The sequence below is a fragment of the Ostrea edulis genome, chromosome 9 (assembly GCF_947568905.1).
Source record: "Ostrea edulis chromosome 9, xbOstEdul1.1, whole genome shotgun sequence".
NCBI lineage: Eukaryota > Metazoa > Mollusca > Bivalvia > Ostreida > Ostreidae > Ostrea > Ostrea edulis.
The window spans coordinates 65,415,872-65,437,000 of NC_079172.1; the positions used below are offsets into that span (position 1 = coordinate 65,415,872).

Consider the following 21,129-nt stretch of genomic DNA (forward strand, 5'->3'; position numbering starts at 1 on the left):
TCCACATCAATATCGAAATAGGAAGTTTATAGAGCAAGCCATGTTTATGGGTGAAATTCTGCTACACTTTCTCAGGTAATTAAATCAGATCAAAGCATTAAGAAATTAACAGTCACCCACAGGTAAACAGAGAGTATTGTCCAAAGTATTCACAGGGAATTAATTAAAGTCCAAGAACTTCTAATACAGGTGAGAATGATTTCAATTCATGGGGCATTCTCACCCATACCTCTGTAGACAACTAATTCTCACCCATACCTCTATACACAACTAATTCTCACCCATACCTCTCTACACAACTAATTCTCACCCATACCTCTCTACACAACTAATTCTCACCCATACCTCTATACACAACTAATTCTCACCCATACCTCTATACACAACTAATTCTCACCCAATACTTCATTCTCACCCATACTTCTATAAGCTATAATTACTAAATCACTTTTCCAGCATTGAATCTTTACAGAGAAGAGTTTAATGTTTCCTATCAAATATGAAAAGACATCTTTCTATTACAATTTTAATATACACAATGAAATACTTAAATCCAATGTGACATGAAATTTAAGTCACTAATTCAATGTTGATTCACTTTGATAGAAGAAGCTACCACCAAACTGAAATTACAGCTAGCATTCACAAACTGATGTACTTCTTGATGTATTAATTACATAATTCATTACCGATATATTAATTAAAAATTCAGTAACGATATACTAATTACAGAATTCAGTACTAACATACTAATTACAGAATTCAGTACTAACATACTAATTACAGAATTCAGTACTAACATACTAATTACAGAATACAGTACATGTACTAACATACTAATTACAGAATTCAGTACCGATGTACTAATTACAGAATTCAGTACCGATGTACTAATTACAGAATACAGTGCTGATGTACTAATTACAGAATTCAGTGCTGATGTACTAATTACAGAATTCAGTGCTGATGTACTAATTACAAAATTCATTACTGATGTACTAATTACAAAATTCAGTACTGATATACTAATAAAAAATTCAGTACTGATGTATTAATCAATTTGATTTAATTAATGTACAGATTACTTTGGAAATACAGTACTGAAAACCCATGGCATCCAGAAGAAATTTCACTCTGTATGAAGGGCAATAACTCTTACATTCACCAATCCTCTACATATTCTTCCCACATCTGTGTTCTGACTGACCTCACCCCACTTTCACCTGAGATTTATCACCTGAAATCTTACCTGTGCTTGCTGTTCAAACTCCTCAAATTCCTGGAACAGTTCCTCCACTTTGGTCAAAGAATCTCCAATCTCGGACATTTTATTCAACAACCATTCTAATTTACGTTCCACTCCGAACTGATACTGAAAGGAAAATCCACAAGACTTAGTTGTGTTTTTTCTACCATAGTTATAAACATCATTTTCAAAACATAGACACTCAAGGTATTGTTCATTAAGAAGGAACAAGTAGGTTTTGAGTTAAACATAAATCTCCCTACGGCCGACCAATTATTATTATTTATCATTATACCTTATTGATATCACCATGAAATGAGAAATTAACTATAAACGATAACATTAATTACTAATTAACATGTTAGACTTCAATACGAATGAGAAATTAACTATAAACGATAACATTACTAACTAACATGATAGACTTCAATTAGACACATCCAGTCTTTCAAAGAATATGAATTTTGTTTCCTATGCATAAAATATTCATTGAACTAGAAACACATTTTGTAAATTTCAAAATCTTCAGGATTAATATATGTATACCAGAAAAATCGATCAGACTGCAATTTATAACATTTAACTTTGACGCGTATCATTATACTTCATTACACTGTGATTGTACTGTATTCATCAAAGGACTATATTCATCAGTTAAAAAAACTAAAATACATACTAGTTTGAATTCTTCCTCGAACTCTCTTAGAAGAAGTGTTTGATTCAATCGCTTCTCATGTTTATCCCAGAATCCCTCAAACTCTTTCTTAATTTCTTCAAGTTTGATCAAAAGTCTGTCACAATGGAGAAAAAAGAATGATAATATACAATGATTGTTATAAATTATTGCCTTCGTCATAGAATAATTTTTGTTCAGTTAATGATTAAGTTACCGTTACTCTGTATCAGGGATTCAGCTATGAGAAAATACTCGTAGATTTTTACAATAAGTTTATTTGATCATTATACACAATATATTCTCTTTTGTATCTGATAACACAACTTGCTAGACATCATTTTATTATAAATTATTTTATTGTTATATGAGATGGAAGACATCATGTCTTATTTATATTCCAAACTAAAATTTAAAAAAAACTACAATTAATTAAGTATATGTCATATAGTCCAAAAAATAAAATGTCTTTTAAAGAAAACCCACATACTTATCTAGACTTCTGACATGTGTGGCCTGTGTAAAGTGAACATCTGAGTTATCTCCCCTAATACAGCTCAGCAATGTCTCTCCGTGGGTTACCGTGGACGTAATGTCATCGAGGATCTCCTTGCGGCCCTGGACGTGGTCTTGGATGAGTTTCTCCATCCCCGGGACGTCGTTCGGAATCTCTATCTCATCATATTTCTTCACCAGGATCTTTACAGCGGCAGACATCTTTTCTGTGTTGGATGCAAATTTTTCTACTGCCTGGTGTGAAATTTTAAGCAAACAATGAATTGATCTTATAAGCAAATATCACATAGATTTCAATATACTTAATGCTTATGAGTTTTCACGGTACAAAGTTAATTTAATTCATCAATGTTGTACCCTACTATCTCTTCTATTGATTCAGTCTTTACTTAGGTTTTTAACATTATACCGTATTAGCTCTAAATCTGAAAGTTTTATTTTGTTGTAAAAATGTGCTATTATGATAGTTTTGTATATAATTTTTTAACCGTAGTCATTGATGAAATTAAAACAAAGTTTAAGATTTCATCAAAATAAAGATTTCAGTTCTATTGAATATATAGCATATTATACAGAAATCAATTTTTGTAATAGAAAGACAATAATGTAATTTTGCTTCTTCAGGGCCTCTGGATAGGTTGTTTAATACAAATATTAATAACAAAAGTTTATAAACCTATTTTTTCTGTCATTGAGATTGTACAATAATGAACTTAGAAACACTAATAAAATCTTCCTGTGACTTCTAGACTTGCAACTGACTGGGTGATCTTGTGTGAAACAAGGTATATGGGGTTAATCACGATTTCTCAAATGAATTTATTTTATCTCAGATAAAAAAGAAATAGCTCATTGTGATTTGAAATCTCTTACAAATTCTATCATTGATAAAATATTCAAGCTCAGCTCTGATGGGATATTCTCATACAATTCACCATGGGGAGGCCCTTCTGATCTAACTAGTATATCTCCCAGCTCTTTTGTCTATAAAAATGGTATCCCATGATTTCATCATAATCTTAACGAAATAGATGGGGGACCAGGTGTTTATCACTCAATGAAGTGATAACATAAAATATATACCAAGGTCAAGGTCATTAAGACACTTACTCTTGATAGGAACATTGCACATGACTCAGCTGTAATAATGAATGATAAGGCCGAGTTCACACAATTACCAACAAAACTTGGTTAACATGCATGGTCAGATCAGCATGATCAATATATCAACAGTTATACATGTATATGCACGATAGGTTAGTCTGTAATCACTAATGCCGGTTATAATAAAAACAATTATATCACTGTTTACCAACGTATATTGATATACATGTGACTTGAGTTTGTCTGGGGTTTTACATGCACATGGTCATAGAAGTTCCCTTGATTTAAACATAATTTTTTAATATTTCATATATAATATAACAAAAGGTTCGAACACAAGTTCTTACACCTTACGAAGTTCTCACCTAAAAGTTCCCTTAAGATTTTTAATGAAGAGAGATTTGAAGTAGAGAAGCATTGCATTTTGTTAATTACGTACAGACTTATGTTGAGTCCACTCGTTAGCGTCAAATTCAAGTTTGCCTCCGACATCTGTTGTAATCTGGTCCTCACTGATGTAATCCAACATCTCGCTGGGCTCATTACACAACACAACCTACAAAGGCAATATAAAGTTAATATCAAACATCTCACTGGGCTCATTACAAAACACTACCTACAAAGGCAATATAAAGTTAATATCAAACATCTCACTGGGCTCATTACAAAACACAACCTACAATGGCAATATAAAGTTAATATCAAACATCTCGCTGGGCTCATTACATAACACTACCTACAAAGGCAATATAAAGTTAATATCAAACATCTCACTGGGCTCATTACATAACACAACCTACAAAGGCAATATAAAGTTAATATCAAACATCTCGCTAGGCTCATTACAAAACATTACCTACAAAGGCAATATAAAGTTAATATCAAACATCTCACTGGGCTCATTACATAACACTTCCTACAAAGGCAATATAAAGTTAATATCAAACATCTCACTGGGCTCATTACATAACACTACCTACAAAGGCAATATAAAGTTAATATCAAACATCCCACTGGGCTCATTACATAACATTACCTACAAAGGCAATATAAAGTTAATATCAAACATCTCACTGGGCTCATTACATAAGACAACCTACAAAGGCAATATAAAGTTAATATCAAACATCTCACTGGGCTCATTACATAACATTACCTACAAAGGCAATATAAAGTTAATATCAAACATCTCGCTGGGCTCATTACATAACACAACCTACAAAGGCAATATAAAGTTAATATCAAACATCTCACTGGGCTCATTACATAACATTACCTACAAAGGCAATATAAAGTTAATATCAAACATCTCGCTGGGCTCATTACATAACACTACCTACAAAGGCAATATAAAGTTAATATCAAACATCTCACTGGGCTCATTACAAAACACTACCTACAAAGGCAATATAAATTTAATATCAAACATCTCACTGGGCTCATTACAAAACACTACCTACAAAGGCAATATAAATTTAATATCAAACATCTCGCTGGGCTCATTACAAAACACTACCTACAAAGGCAATATAAAGTTAATATCAAACATCTCACTGGGCTCATTACATAAGACAACCTACAAAGGCAATATAAAGTTAATATCAAACATCTCGCTGGGCTCATTACATAACATTACCTACAAAGGCAATATAAAGTTAATATCAAACATCTCACTGGGCTCATTTCATAACACTACCTACAAAGGCAATATAAAGTTAATATCAAACATCTCACTGGGCTCATTACATAACACTACCTACAAAGGCAATATAAAGTTAATATCAAACATCTCACTGGGCTCATTACATAACACTACCTACAAAGGCAATATAAAGTTAATATCAAACATCTCACTGGGCTCATTACATAACACTACCTACAAAAGCAATATAAAGTTAGTATCAAACATCTTGCTGGGCTCATTACAAAACACTACCTACAAAGGCAATATAAAGTTAATATCAAACATCTCGCTGGGCTCATTACATAACATTACCTACAAAGGCAATATAAAGTTAATATCAAACATCTCACTGGGCTCATTACAAAACACTACCTACAAAGGCAATATAAAGTTAATATCAAACATCTCGCTAATTATCATTACATGACTGGCATAACATAACACTACCTTACAAAGGCAACATGATTTATTTCAAATATCTCGCTGGGCTCATTATCTAATCTAATATTACCTAGATGGGCAATATAAAGTTATATCAAACATTTTACTAGATTTGTAACTTTAGAGTGATTATTATCTTTATATCATTGAGCTTGTTACACGAAATTACTGATAAATGGTAAATTAAAATCAGTTTACCGCACTCATTACATAACAATGCTTGAATTGGTAAAAAAAAAGTTTACTAATTTCCAAGTTAAGAAAGAAATTATCCATTAATATGATGTATTTGATTACTTTATGTACCAACTTAAAATATACTGAATTGCTCAAATCCTTTCCCCATGAATAAAAGTAGAAAGCAAACCCAACATTCTTACAAACCTATATTAACATTGATGTTTTACACATATAAGAGAAGATTAAATATCTTTATATCCTTTCAAAATAATGCAATATAATGATATGTTAAAAAGGCCTTTAGCCCTGCACCTCACCTTGAATTCTAATTCTTCTTTCACAAACTTGGATTTCATATCAGCAAAAGCTCTTTGGAAGAATCCCTTTGGTTGAAGTAGGAATACAACTTGTATATGGTTTGGGAAAAACTCCTGCCAAGAAACAATATAGACTATCAGTATTTAGAACCTACAGAAACAATATAGACTGTCAGTATTTATTACACTCTACAGAAACAATATTGACTGTCAGTATTACACTCTACAGAAACAATATTGACTGTCAGTATTTATTACACTCTACAGAAACAATATTGACTGTCAGTATTATACAGTTATTGACTGGGTTCGAGGACAACAGCTGTTTTGTTTGACCCGAGAAGCCTTCGGCTTCGGGCAACAGATCGGTTCTTGGGTCAAACAAAACAGTGTTGTCCGAGGACACCGTCCATAACTGTTTTGTTATACATCTTCGTTTTCTAAAGGTTGTTTTTACGAGATGCACATGGTTTGTTGACTTCGAACTTTTAACAAGACAGTGTAATTTAACTGCGTAGTACGTTTATCAATGAATCCACTAATTAAAAGAAAACACACCCAATATCCGAATTAATAATCAATCATTACATTTTTCGTATTCCTGTTTAGTGTTTCATCTAATAAATTCTGTATTTCATCATCAGTTAAATCACTCAACCTCGCCATTGCATAAGCAAAGCAGCAGATCGATAATCACGTGACTTGCGTAGCCAATGGACAGAAGGCAGACTATTGCCCGGTCATTAGTTCGTAAACTGTTGACCGGTCAATAGATATGAGTGTGAGAATTGGTTTAACAGTTAAAATGTTAGTTCTAAATCGTATTAGTTTTATATAGGAAAGAAAATGAAGGTGTATAACAATACACTCTACAGAAACAATGTTGACCGTCAGTATTTAGATTCTACAGAAACAATGGTTTTTAGATGTTACATAAACAATAGTATTTAGATTCTACAAAAACTGTCAGTATTTTTTACACTCTACAGAAACAATACTATCAGTGTTCACAGTTTACATTTGTACACAACATCTTTGTTTTCTCGGCTGATTTTGATTGAGTAGACTTTAACAGTAGGAAATAGATGAATTTAGTAGTTCCTTCTCTTTTTGTCAAAAGGGATCATTCTTATTAATCTCTTACAAATGACAAAACTTTCAGTAAAATACAAATTACAAATAGATATTGATGTGAACAGTTGAAGAGGACAAATAATTCAGGCAAGGAAATCCCAGTAGACAATATAATTTTCAAATTTCCAGCCGTACTGACCAGTATCAGTGGCTAAGTGGTTAGAGAATTTGCTAAGTGACCGGGAGGTCATGAGTTCAAGCCCCATGCATCAAATTTAAGATGTAAACATCGGTAGTGACTGCTCCTATGCTAAACATCTGGCATTTAGAAGTGAGAAATGCGGGTCTTTTGGACAAGATCTTCAAAACCGAGGTCCCGTGTTGCGGCAGACATTGGCACGTTAAAGAACCCTCACTGCTTCGGCCGTAAGCGCCATGCATAGGTCAAAATTGGGACACTTCACCTACAGCTGGCAACATCTTAATACAAGTGAAAAATTCTCAAAGGAACATCAAAACAAAAAAAGAAACAAAGGTACTGACCGACATTTTGAGTAAGAGTGCCCTGACATCATTCCAGCTTGCCTGTCTTCTGTCTAATATAATCACAAACCCCTGTTCAGATTCCACCACCCTGCAACAAAAACATGCTATATTTCAAAAGAAAACTGCCTCCTCCTCCCCCCACCCCTGCCAAAAGAAATAATTCTAAGGGGAAAAAAATCACCCTTTAACACCATGACTGGGTTACACAATTACTCTATTTAACACTATTTTCATAGATCACAACATTATTGTAATAGATCACAACGTTCAAACAGATCACAATGATGAATCAAAGAGACAGTGAAGCATTATTTCTTGCTTTTCTTCATTAGATTGAGACATTGACACAAGAGACTCGGGATGGACAACATCAGTCGCTAATCTCTCAACAGAGAGAGGAATTAACAAACACGGTCCTTACTCACTGAATAATAAACATAGACAGTCTCGCCCTTTGGCAGGTTTGTATCCATACAAAATGCGACTTACGTTGGTACACAACACAGGAAGTTGACGAGCTTTCGGTACTCTTCGTCGGGTATTTGTGGGTGTTGGGGGTTTTCTGGAAATGTGAGGATCAAGGCGCCATTCTTTGCTTTTCCACCTGTAGGAAAGTGGTCATGTTAATCATGCAGACACAGTTACATAGTCATCAATCAGAGGGGGGGGGGGGGGGGAGGGGGTGTAGGAAAGTCATGTTAATCAGACACAGTCACATTCATCAAACTGAGGGGTGGTTGTGGAGAAGTCTCAAATCATAACACCGTAACACAAGCAAAGTACTGCTTAACGCTAACTCCAGCATTGTTTTACCTAGGTCAGCAGGAAGCAATGGAGAAGTACATCTAAGTGTTAACAAGTTATGTACACTCTTACATATCAGTTAGACTGCTACTTCTGACATTTATCTGTCATCAATGCATTTACGATTGTATAAAAGAGCTACATCTTACATGCACCTGTGATAAATGCGTATCATGATTGTATACCTGTGATAAATGCGTATCATGATTGTATACCTGTGATAAATGCGTATCATGATTGTATGCCTGTGATAAATGCGTATCGTGATTGTATACCTGTGATAAATGCGTATCGTGATTGTATCAGAGAAGCCACATCCAGGACACTGTATGGACATTCTTGCTCTTCCATTAAGTCGCTATCTGTAAATAAACAAAACAGTGTCACAAGAAAATGAAAGGAACATATCAGACAAGAACTTCCATATTGTAAATCAAATTTCAGTTGCTACAGTAATTCACAATTTAAATGGTTGATAGGCAGTCAACAAACCAAATAACATCGAATGGATATACAATTGTTGTTTCCCTTTGTTAAACTTATTCTGTGAGATGTTAAAACTATTTACGTATAGTCAGGTGGTGAGAACAAATGATTAACATGTTGTTTATATACTACACAGCAAAATATCATCTGATGCAAATAAGTTCATGAGTTTTCAAGGTTAAAGATCTCATCATGAGTTTTCAAGGTTAAAGATCTCATTGTGAGTTTTCAAGGTTAAAGATCTCATCATGAGTTTTCAAAGTTAAAGATCTCATCATGAGTTTTCAAGGTTAAAGATCTCATCATGAGTTTTCAAGGTTAAAGATCTCATTGTGAGTTTTCAAGGTTAAAGATCTCATCATGAGTTTTGAAGGTTAAAGATCTCATCATGAGTTTGGAAAGTTAAAGATCTCATCATGAGTTTTCAAGGTTAAAGTTCTGATTGTGAGTTTTCAAGGTTAAATATATCATCATGAGTTTTGAAGGTTAAAGATCTCATCATGAGTTTGGAAAGTTAAAGATCTCATCATGCGTTTTCAAGGTTAAAGTTCTGATTGTGAGTTTTTAAGGTTAAAGTTCTGATTGTGAGTTTTTAAGGTTAAATATATCATCATGAGTTTTGAAGGTTAAAGATCTCATCATGAGTTTTTAAAGTTAAAGATATCATTGTGAGTTTTCAAAGTTAAAGATCTCATCATGAGTTTTCAAGGTTACATGTAGATGTCATCATGAGTTTTCAAGATTAAATATCTCATCATGAGTTTTCAAGGTTAAAGATCTCATCATGAGTTTTGAAGGTTAAAGATCTCATTGTGAGTTTTTCAAGGTTAAAGATCTCATCATGAGTTTTGAAGGTTAAAGATCTCATCACAGGGCTCGAAATTAACATATGCCCGTCAGTCTGTGACTGGTTGAAAGTCTGGCGGACTGACTGACATTTGTTTTAGTCAGTCCAATGGGACTGGTTAATTTTCTAAAGCATCATTTTGGAAAATATATTTATGAAATCTTATACACACATTTGGCATGCTTCGATCTGTAGATATCAAACGAATTTGATTCGTAAATATAAATCCCACATAAGTGTTACAATATTGTCTGAAGCATATTGAGTTAAATTTCATTTTAATAACATTAACGAAATCTGCTTAATTATTTCTGGAAAACTGTTGGACTGGTAAATTTTTCTGCGGACAGGTTGAAATTATACCTCATCAATCCGGCTGGACTGGTGACATGAAAAGTTAGCTTCAAGCCCAATGCATCATGAGTTTTCAAGGTTAAAGATCTCATCATGAGTTTTCAAGGTTAAAGATCTCATCATGAGTTTTCAAGATTAAAGATCTCATGAAATCGGTACAAATTCAGTTTATTTGAATCAGTCGTAGTAAATGAAATCAATACAAACTCAGTTTATTTGAATCAGTCGTAGTAAATGAAATCAAATACAAATTCAGATTAATTGTATCAGTTGTAATAAATTGAATCAGTACACACTCAGTTTAATTGTATCAGTCATAATAAATGAAATCAGTACAAATTCAGATTATCTGGAAAAACCTGATACGGACCCAAACAGATGGTCGGGCAGGATAAATTTTTGCAATCACAGTTATCTAACTTTACTCTATAAAAGTAATTTGTCAATTAATTCCCCGACCAAATCAACTGTGTGTGTGGCACAACTTAATTGTAGCATTATAATAAAACGGGCGACTTTAAAAGCTGTATGTTCTGATGTTTCTGCAAATTTTGTCGATAAAAATGCAGTTAACTTGTTACATTTATGTATTTACAAGGACATCCGACATGCCTATATATCATTACAATGTTCAGTTTTAGCCAGAACTTAATTTTGTTAACAAACATTGACTATCAAATGTACTTGTCCCTCAGCCATCCCCCAGTGTAATGCATAGTCAAGATTTAATTAGTCACATGATCATTTCACAAATATCAACAAATATAGGAAATGAAGTAAGAACATTTTGAAGCATTTGAGACTGCAAAAATTTGTGCAAAATGGTTTATTTGGTGATTAATCCGTGAACTAACTCAATGGACAACTGCATTTTCTCTCTTTGATTCCATGTTACTTACATTGAAGTCATGCGTATGAGTAAGAGTTAATTCCCAACATCAACAAGCATATTCATGGTGTTAATTAAAACACTATATAATATTTATCGTTATAATCTTTCCACCATTTTCTTTTAATACAAATGTTTTGCAGTATATAATTTAGAAAAAGTCAATAACATTATAAACCAATGCAGCTATATTAAAATAATTTTTGATGCTTTGGAAGAAAATTACAGGTCACACAACTTTGATTGTGACATCATAATCATGCAACAAGATTCGAGATACATTCTGAATTTCAAATCATCGTATAAAAGATGACGGATATAATTTCTTAAAAAATATCTTCTTTGAAATGTAAAATACATAAAATTCTAAGTAAATCTGATCACCCAGCACATCAGCTTGATGTGCCCTTCAGACATTATACTAGATCTTGAATCACCACGTGACATTGTTTATGAAATAAGATATCATCTCCATTACTTCATTGGGATATAAAATGCACTTCGTAATGTGATCAAATCTTAAAGTAAATTATACTAGATATAGGATTTGATCATCATGTGACCATCTGCATCCACATCCCAATGAAATTATTGAAATGACATCTAAATATAACAAACTTCACTGCCCAACTTTTGAGTAAACCTACCGGTAATTAACCTCTCCCTCCCTGACTTCCCCACCCCCATTTCTTTTCCAATTTCTTTATTTGTCGTGGAGAAACAGAAAAGAGTAATGAAACCTGGCCCTTCAAGATGTAACAACAGTGTTTATAAAAGAGAGAGGCATTATAGATACCCAAGATAAATAAAAAAAACGCAGCCCAAATATATATAAATAATCCCGACCCCAACTCTATATTATGAATGTCTCAGTTCAGACACACAGCAAGCTCAATCCGACAGCATTACAATATACATGCATTATTATGTCAACATTAGCTAATAATTGACACTTTTCTGAAGCTGGACTGGATAGTATTGATTCAGATGAAAAACCCAACATCTGACTCATGTTTTAGGATACATACTATGATAGACAAAACCTTTGCTATTTTTCTGCAGCCCCAGCCACAGAATCCCATCAGAATCGCATGATTTCGAATGACCGTAATAAACGATCAATCTCGTCACCAGTGCCACACTGGGAAATGAGATTCTAGGCTTCTTCTGTCTTTAAATGATTCTGTCAACTTCTACTTAATTCATGGGAGAAGTGGGAGATGTTTCAATTAAAGATTATAAATCAATTAAATGAATGGTAATCAACTAAAAAAAGATTATCTCATCCTTAGACAGAGATACAAATGTGGCTTTACATTGACACACATCAATAAATGCTTACCCGGACATTGTGCACTGAATTTGATGATGAAATATTTAGCTTAAATGATTAAAAACCAACATCATTCACAAACCATCTTCAGTAAAAGTGATTGCGTCGAGAAATATTCATGCATGCAATTTGGTTGAACCACAGGTATCTGAATTTTAATCAATAAATAGATATGAATAGAAAAAAAACCACTTTATCTATACATAACTACATAGTGTATTTATATATATATATAATAGATATATTTTTTTCTATTTATATCTATAATAAATACTGATTAAAATTCAGATACCTGTGATTGAACCAACAATGCATTTTTAAAGAACAACTGTGGTTCGAAACAAAAACAAATATTTGTGAAAAAGATGAGGTGTTTACAAATCTCATTCATTTTTCTTTCCTGTAGATAAAATGTGGTCTACAGTAACTGTAGTGAAACTAGATATTATCATTTTAATCCACTGACGTTACTACCTTGTATTTCTTACGGAAATCCAAATATTGATGAAAACTTTACTCCGGAGAATCACCTTCAATCATGCATTCAATAAATAATTCAATCAGATAATTTCCTCAAAGCATTAGATTAAGCCCATCACACACACACACAGACAGTCAAGAAAATCCCCTGAAAATTTCACAAGATGCTACATACTTCTCATATTGCAGACATTTCTATTAAAATGAGAACTACATCTGAATACAAGTTACCTGTATTGCATACCTGTAATTAGCTTCCTACCTGGACAAGTAAGTGGATACACATAAAATCCAGTCAGCTAGTTCCTTCTTGTCACGATTATCATTAAATGCCTCTACATGTAGCTTCCTTGTTTTTATAGGCCATTTTAGAATTCAAAATCTTAGTCCAGGAAAATCCATCTCACTTAATAATCTAGCTTAAACATCCATTTGATAAAAATGCAGGCACACACACAGGTATGTGTAGATTACAGATACCCCACAGCAAAATAAAAACATGTACTACAATGTCCATCAGATATATATCTGATAAAAAAGTCCCACCCTAAGCAAAACAAACAACAACAACAACGAAAACGAGCCAGTGTAACTCCATACCTAAAAGCTAACATATACTTAAAAGCACCTGCGGACAAAGAATTTAGTCCATAGATAGAAAAAGTCTAAGCTGTCATCGTTAACTTATCCTGAGTTAATCATCATTAACCTATACTGAGTCAAAACACTACACAGGGTCGGTGACAATGACTGGGATGTGTACAGGTATTAATCAATGGCAATCATTAGTTATTGCAGTTGTCCGTGCAGGTGCTTGATGGTCATTTCTACAGGTCGCGACGGCAGTACATGGATTTACAAAGTCACACATTACTAACATGCATCAAGCATTCTGCTATCTGGGTCAAAAACTTTGACAGGGATCAGATATGCAAGATAGAATCAATATTGTATTGTACATGTATGTTAATTCCACAGTTTTTACCACACTAAATACGAATTTAATCGATTCCTAGTGCACTCTTGTCATTTTCTCAATCCACTGTGATGTCATAATTCTAACTAGTAAATAATTACATTCTGAAGTATTTGATACTCACCCTAGTGCTGGAACACGTGTACTTTAACAAAACACACCTGAGAGACGGCTCCATCACCACTGTATCTCAGTCAGTCCGCTATTTTTAGTATCTTACTTGGACCAGATCATTAAGCAATAATTTACCTATTGATCAATGATTTCATTCATGGAATTCCCATATTGTATACATATTTGATTTGTCTTATCTCTCATATCAGACCCTGGCTTTTCCAATCACGAAGATCCATGGCAACTCATGTCTCATCCGTGTTTACATATGTATACCTCTAAGACTGGGGCCAAACCTGACAATAACTACATGCATCCTTGTACAAAAGAAACAGACATTAAATTTTAATTTTTTTTCTGTTTGAAGATGAATTTTCGACATGACAGCTTATCAGTGCTTGTCAGTAATGAGAACAAAACACGAGGGTCAGTGGTTACAGTAATTTGTTAACATCATTTCAGGGGGAAACAAGATCAGAGAATTCGAATTATGTTTGCTAAATTCTCATCACAAATTTTGAGAATCTACCTCTGATGATTTAATAATTTGTTAATTGTTACCTGATGAGCATTTTGTAAAGCTACTAGTTAGAACGATTAATCAATACATGTGAATGGGAATCATTCTTCAAATAAAACTTAAAGAAAATTACTTTTCAAAATATGAGTACTTCCTTTTCTTCTGTTGTGCAGTAACACTTTGATACTATCAGTATAACAGGCAGCAAGCTGGGTAAAAGTAATGGAGAGAAAATGGAGAAGGAAGGACAGGGAGATAAGGGGAGTGGAGGAGAGAAAGAAAAGGGGAGAGGAGAGAAGTGGAGGAGAGAAAGAAAAGGGGAGAGAAGAGTAAAGGAGAGAAAAAAGGAGAGAGAGAAATGGAGGAGAGAAAGAAAAGGGGAAAGAAGAGAAGTGGAGGAGAGAGAGAAAAGGGGAGAGAAGAGGAGAGTGAAGAATGAAGGAGAGAAAGAAAAGGGGAGAGAAGAGGAAAGTAAAGGAGAGAAAGAAAAGGGGAGAGAAGAGGAGTGTGAAGAATGGAGGAGAGAGGGAAAAAGGGAGAGAAGAGTGAAGGAAAGAAAGAAAAGAGGAGAGAGGAGATGTGGAGGAGAGAAAGAAAAGGGAAGAAGAGAAGTGGGGAGAGAAATAAAAGGGAAGAGAAGAAGAGAGTGAAGGGGAGAGTAAAGTGAAGGAAGGAGAGGGAGAAAAAAAGAAAAGTATATCAGCCTGCATGGTTAGTTCAGTGTTTAGTAATGCAAGGGTCCTGGGTTCGATCCTCTATTGATCCAAAGATTTTTCTCCCCTTTGCTACATCGGTTAAGTAATATCCAAATATACAGCCTTCTGTAGTACTTTACACAACAGAATATGCTAACTCTAGAACACACATAGTAATTTAATACATCCCAAGCTTCTTTTTGTGGAAACAAGATAGGAAGCAAAGGAACTTGACCTGAAATGTCACCCAAAAAATCACTTATCATTGAGAAACCTTGCATAAGACCTTAAAGGAACTGTGTTGTATTTACTCCAATGAGTGAAGCTTTGACTTTAAATAACCTCGTCAACTTCCACTGTATTTTCTGTATCATTATTCTGCCCCGTGAGCAATCGATCAATCAGTTTTTTCAATATTTAATGGAGGACCACAGTAAACATACAAACAATACTTCTGGTATCCGTGAAAAGAAGACAACAATGAATGAGTGAATTAATGTCCAGCCTCTCGGGAACAACCAATACAGATTCCGAGGACTTCCAATTCTCCGACAAATCCCTGATTGTAGAGGACTAATAAAGCCACAGATAATGGCTGTACATGTTTATTGTGATGCGTAATTCACATCGCAAATACCCAAAATAAACATTGGTGATGAGATGTAGTAATTAATGGATAGAAGAACTGTAAAATCCCCTCTCCTCCAATTTATTCTGCGAGTACATTTAGAGGTCAGTAGCTGTAAGGGTTTATGTTATTAATATTCTGTAAGTACTTTGATAATGATGATGCATAATCAGTGTGTGGTCACTACTCTACAAATAACTCCATAGCTATGTACGTCTCTATCGTCAGATGGACAACAGAAAATAACTCCATAGCTATGTACGTCTCTATCGTCAAATGGACAACAGAAAATAACTCCATAGATATATACATCTCTATCGTCAGATGGACAACAGAAAATAACTCCATAGCTATGTACGTCTCTATAGTCAAATGGACAACAGAAAACAACTTCATAGATATATACATCTCTATCGTCAGATGGACAACAGAAAACAACTCCATAGATATGTACGTCTCTATCGTCAGATGGACAACAGAAAAAATCCACAAAACAGATCAGTTAGAAATCTGCATTCAGCTGATGGACTCGCGTACAGAGGGTCCACTATTACCTGAAGAAGAGATATCATCAATGAGCTATGGACCTATGTTTCATGTCAGCAATTCCGAGGACACAATTAGTCAAAAGTTAGAATCTTCATGCTCACTTTGAGGGTGAAGAAGAAAATAAATGACCCTCATGAATTACATAGACAGCTGCCACAACCACTCCCCATAACCAAAAGCTTGTTCTCTCATTTGTATGAGTACTGCACATCATCCATACTGGCTTTTAATGAAATCATTAACAAAATGACACTGCTGTAAATGTACATTTTTACATGCGGTATTTATTTCCGCTAATTCCGCAATCACATAAGATCCGCGTAATTTCATACCAGCAGACTTAGTTATAATGTAAGCTATTTTCATGTAAGCCATATGCAACTCAGCGAAATTTTGTACCAGTGGACCAAAACCAAAAATGATAATCTGTGAAATGATGACTCCTTCGAATTAAATAGGTCAAAGGTATTTTCTATGTGCTAAATTAATACCCACTTCTTGCAGATATCAGAACTTTTTTTGCATCACTGTTCCTTAAGGAGAAATGATCAATCGTCATAATGGCTAACTTTCTATCGAAAAACAAAGGCATGAATTATGAGACACCAGTCATAGACTCCTCAATGTCCTTTTAAATTTTGCTCAGTGGGCCGGGTAATGCATGCAGTTGTTTGATAACTAGATCATAAGTTCAAGTCCTATAAGGGTTTTAATTTTTTTCCCAGTGACTTTTGACTAAACCTACACTGATTTAGAATATTAGGATTTTAAAATTTTCAATTTCAAAACACTATTGACAATTTCTTTCCACTTTCTATCTATAACAATTTTCTTTGTTGATTGTATTCTCCTTAACTTTCTCCAAAGAGGTGCACCATTTAGAATTCATACTAGGATGTTAAGATCAAGCATTATCTGACATAGTCAGATCACTCTGTGGTTAAGGACATAGAATACCCCCCCCCCCCCCCCCCCCCCCCCCCATCCAATAATTGTTATAGAATTTTGTGAAATTATTTTGTAAGTGTTTTAATATTGCTACAAAACTTTCCTATCAAACCTCCTTTATTTTTGCATTATTCACAAACCTTTATTTGAAAATTCAGCAAAAAAGCATTACACCCAAAAATTGAAATCCTTCAAAAATGTCTTTTGATTGGTGCATGTCATGTTTTATTAAATAGACCAATTTACATTGCTGTTTGATCAAACAATAGAAAATTAGCCCATGTAAATACTGAAAAATTCTATTTCATTTGATGCATCCAAAATCTTGGGTTATCCTATGACCTTGAGACCACTAAATACCACTGGACACAATATCACTGGTTCAAGTCCCGAAGGAGTCTTTAAATCTTACAATAATTGGTACATTTTCCTGTGAGCATCATTTGCTACATGTTTTGAATATTCCAATTTTTAAACTATCATTCAAATGGAGTGAACTTTGCCAAATGCAGACATATTAAGCCCTCTAACTTGAAAAGTTACAAACCAGCTCCATGAAAAAGATTACTCCTTCCCAATCTGAGCATCAAATAACATATCAGCTGATTAAATGTTGATTAAATAAATTCCAGCAACAAACTACTATTTAATGTCCCTACACCTAATGAGCCTTTTGTTACCTTTCTCTGTCACCTTCTGCTCCTCAGCGTTCTGAGTTTGAGCGTTGAGTTCTTTAATCCTATCCTCTTTTGAGATTTCCTCATCACAGTCCGGCCCCCACTCAGACTCGCTCGTCGTGTTGCTATACTGGTGGCGATGACCTTTCACAAATGTCGAAGGGGGCAGAAAATAAGATCTGTCCGGACTCTCGTCCGTGCACTCGTCAGTGGAGCACTGAGATGAGCTATAACCTGCAGGGGGGAGCCCGAGGGTCTCGCGCATATCCGTACCTGCTGGCAGATCCAAGGTAGAACTCTTCCGTCGGAAGTTCTCCAGGAATTCGTCAATATCATGTTCCACTTTTGATACCTGGATTCCTCCTGTTTTCTTCGATCTGGGCGAGTTTGATTTGGTGGTATGTACACCCCTTCTTCCTGTTGCCATGGTAATGGAAAGTTATCTAACAGGAAGTAAGGAATTGGCTGACATCGTTTGATTTTAATCTTTCATCCTCTCTTTGGACAATAACATAATATGACACTTGGCAACATAAGACGGTGACATCCCAGACACTGGTGTAGAGGAACAGCTTCTATCCATATTAATATTGCAACTAATGTATTGCTTTCTGTTTTATCATGCACATCTATTGAATGTTAAAAAAATCAATGAAACTGCAGCAACAGCAATTTCTAAAAACAGTCAATACCAGCAAAAGAATTATAGTCCAGAAATTACACTAGCATCCTTATGAGCACAAAACATTCAAATCTTGACCAGGACTATATTTCCATTCATGCATATAGACAGTTGGAGTTCATACTGTTGATGGAGAAATATAATTCGGCCTTGGTCTACATTGCTTGATGTGATGAGTCATCTCAGCATGGTCTGTTGCCCTTCGCAGGTAAACTTACTTTTAAGTTGATAAACCAAGCACAGCCTTCAATATGTTACAGCGGCCTCGATCCTCGGCACATGATATCTACATCCTTACCTCTGCTTGTCATCAGAAATAAAGGGCTGCTTTCACTTCAAACACTGTACAAGGAACTGTTTTATTTTCTAGACGGAATGACAAACAATTTTAAATTGTCTTGTAAACATTGATGTTTGCACTGCCTGACTAGCGACAGAGTGTAAGTATGGACCACGTTCTCTCTAGAACATCAGTGAAGACACGGAAATTGATGTTACGTTTAGACAAGTTATAGCCTGATACTCTAGACGATGGAGTTTCTTCTGCGGATCTCCGCTCCTCTAAACCCTGCTAACTTAACTGTCGAAATCAACAGTGAAGACACAGAAATTGATGTTACTTTTAGACGAGTTATGGCCTTTACTATAGACAGCGGAGTTTCTTCTAGACCCCACTAACTATTGTCTAGATCAATAGTGTTATGATACCTCTGTTTACAGCCGGATTTCACATCATTGATCTACATGTATCAGCAGGGATTCAAATCCAATTCTTACAAACAGCTTCTCACAACAGGGGAAAAAAAAGCACCATTAAGAAGAGATACTTTCACAAAAAACAAAAACAAAAACCAGTAACTAAATGTCCTCAACAATGTCTAACTGTTACAGTCACAGAGGCACCATAATATATCATTCAAATGTTTAAACATTAAACTCTCCACTCTTCATATATGATCATATATTTCTGATAATAATATATTGAACAGCTTTAATTATTTTCTGACCTACAGTCTGCTTCTCTGAGGATTTGAACATCTGGAATTCAATATCACTCTTTTACCACTGCACTACATAAATCCATCCAAAGTCTACACCCGAGTTTTTATACAATGAGGGATTTCTCCATCCTCTCTTTCAATAGCAGTCCCACTCTGCATAGTACATTGTACTGGTACCAGGTTTCCCTGCTCACGACAGGATTAAGCGTCCACATTGGTACCAATGTTAATCACACTACCTAAGCTGTCGAACACCTTTAATGTTATCTGCTGGTTACACGCTTAATCACACCCCCAAAAAGGAAAACTATCAATGTATACCCAACTAAACAGTTGACAAAATGTTTATTTATAGGTTCTGATATCAAGAGTAACAAGGAAAAAAAAAATACTTGTTGAGTGACTAATCTGAATTACCTCGTGCTACCGTTAAAAACCTAACAATTTTCTACATTATTGACCTTCATTCGCTCTATATGGACTGATCAGTAGTCATCATCAAACTGTCATGGTCTTTCTCATTTGTGAACAAGATGTCTGCATGTTACTCCAGCTTTAAATATTTATGGCGAATGACAAGAGCCTGCAGACGTGTTTTAAGATATATCTCTATAATGTATCTTCATCCCTTCTACCTCAATTTTTACCCACCCATCCCTCTAATTCACACTCCTCAATGTTCCTCCCCCACCCCCACCCCCTAAACTTCATTCAGTTGCTCTCTTCTAACTTAGGACAATGTCCTTCACACACTTTAGTTTTCCAATTCTATTTACATTCACCTTCCAGAATTAACATAGTCATCTTATCATAAATCAAGCTCAGGTTTCACCATGATATATGTAAACTCGGCATGTTTTAATGAACTTGTTACATTTTGTTCAGTTCACGGTAATATATTACGATGCATTAACACAGTGTGTTATAATCATAGACCTATCTCCTGTATCAGACTTATAAGTCGTAATTAACTGTCCTCTGTAGCCTCCACGTCAGGTCATGGCCCCTACAGACACCACAATCTCAGGTAAATATACACAGGTAAATATATACACAGGTAGCATTGTCCTCATCTTCCTTACAGAAATTTATAAACAGCTGTACAGGTGATGGACAGAATGTATATTAATAGACCATTACCGTGGGAAGCTTATACTTAAAACATGTAAATGTATGTCTGGGCAAAAATAAAGTCTATAATGTATACATGTGCATAAATTGCCAGTTTGTGGGGTGTTGTAAAACAGAAGTAGTTATAAACTAAAACGGAGATGATGTACCTGTCAAATGCTTGTACATATATTCACATGTACACTCCACCCAGGGTTTAATTTTTAAAAAATTATGCTATTACTAGTTTATGTT

General features: G+C 34.6%; 1 protein-coding gene across 4 annotated transcripts in view; it reads right to left on the reverse strand.

Moving 5' to 3' along the window:
- LOC125657887 (guanine nucleotide exchange factor DBS-like) overlaps positions 1–21,129 on the reverse strand; it is a 50,720-nt gene that overhangs the window by 28,929 nt on the left and 662 nt on the right. The window contains exons 1-9 of one of the 4 annotated variants that reach the window (XM_048888772.2): positions 19,771–20,109; positions 8,861–8,947; positions 8,271–8,385; positions 7,779–7,869; positions 6,162–6,275; positions 3,979–4,095; positions 2,410–2,669; positions 1,923–2,037; positions 1,250–1,372 (exon numbers count right to left, since the gene is read on the reverse strand). In XM_048888772.2, the coding sequence (XP_048744729.2) occupies positions 1,250–1,372; positions 1,923–2,037; positions 2,410–2,669; positions 3,979–4,095; positions 6,162–6,275; positions 7,779–7,869; positions 8,271–8,385; positions 8,861–8,947; positions 19,771–19,801 (1,053 nt within the window). In that variant the 5' untranslated portion in view covers positions 19,802–20,109. Of the gene's footprint in view, positions 1–1,249; positions 1,373–1,922; positions 2,038–2,409; positions 2,670–3,978; positions 4,096–6,161; positions 6,276–7,778; positions 7,870–8,270; positions 8,386–8,860; positions 8,948–13,218; positions 13,268–18,084; positions 20,110–21,129 lie in introns of those variants that run through there. The other 3 variants (XM_048888768.2, XM_048888769.2, XM_048888770.2) reach the window with 3 other exon arrangements.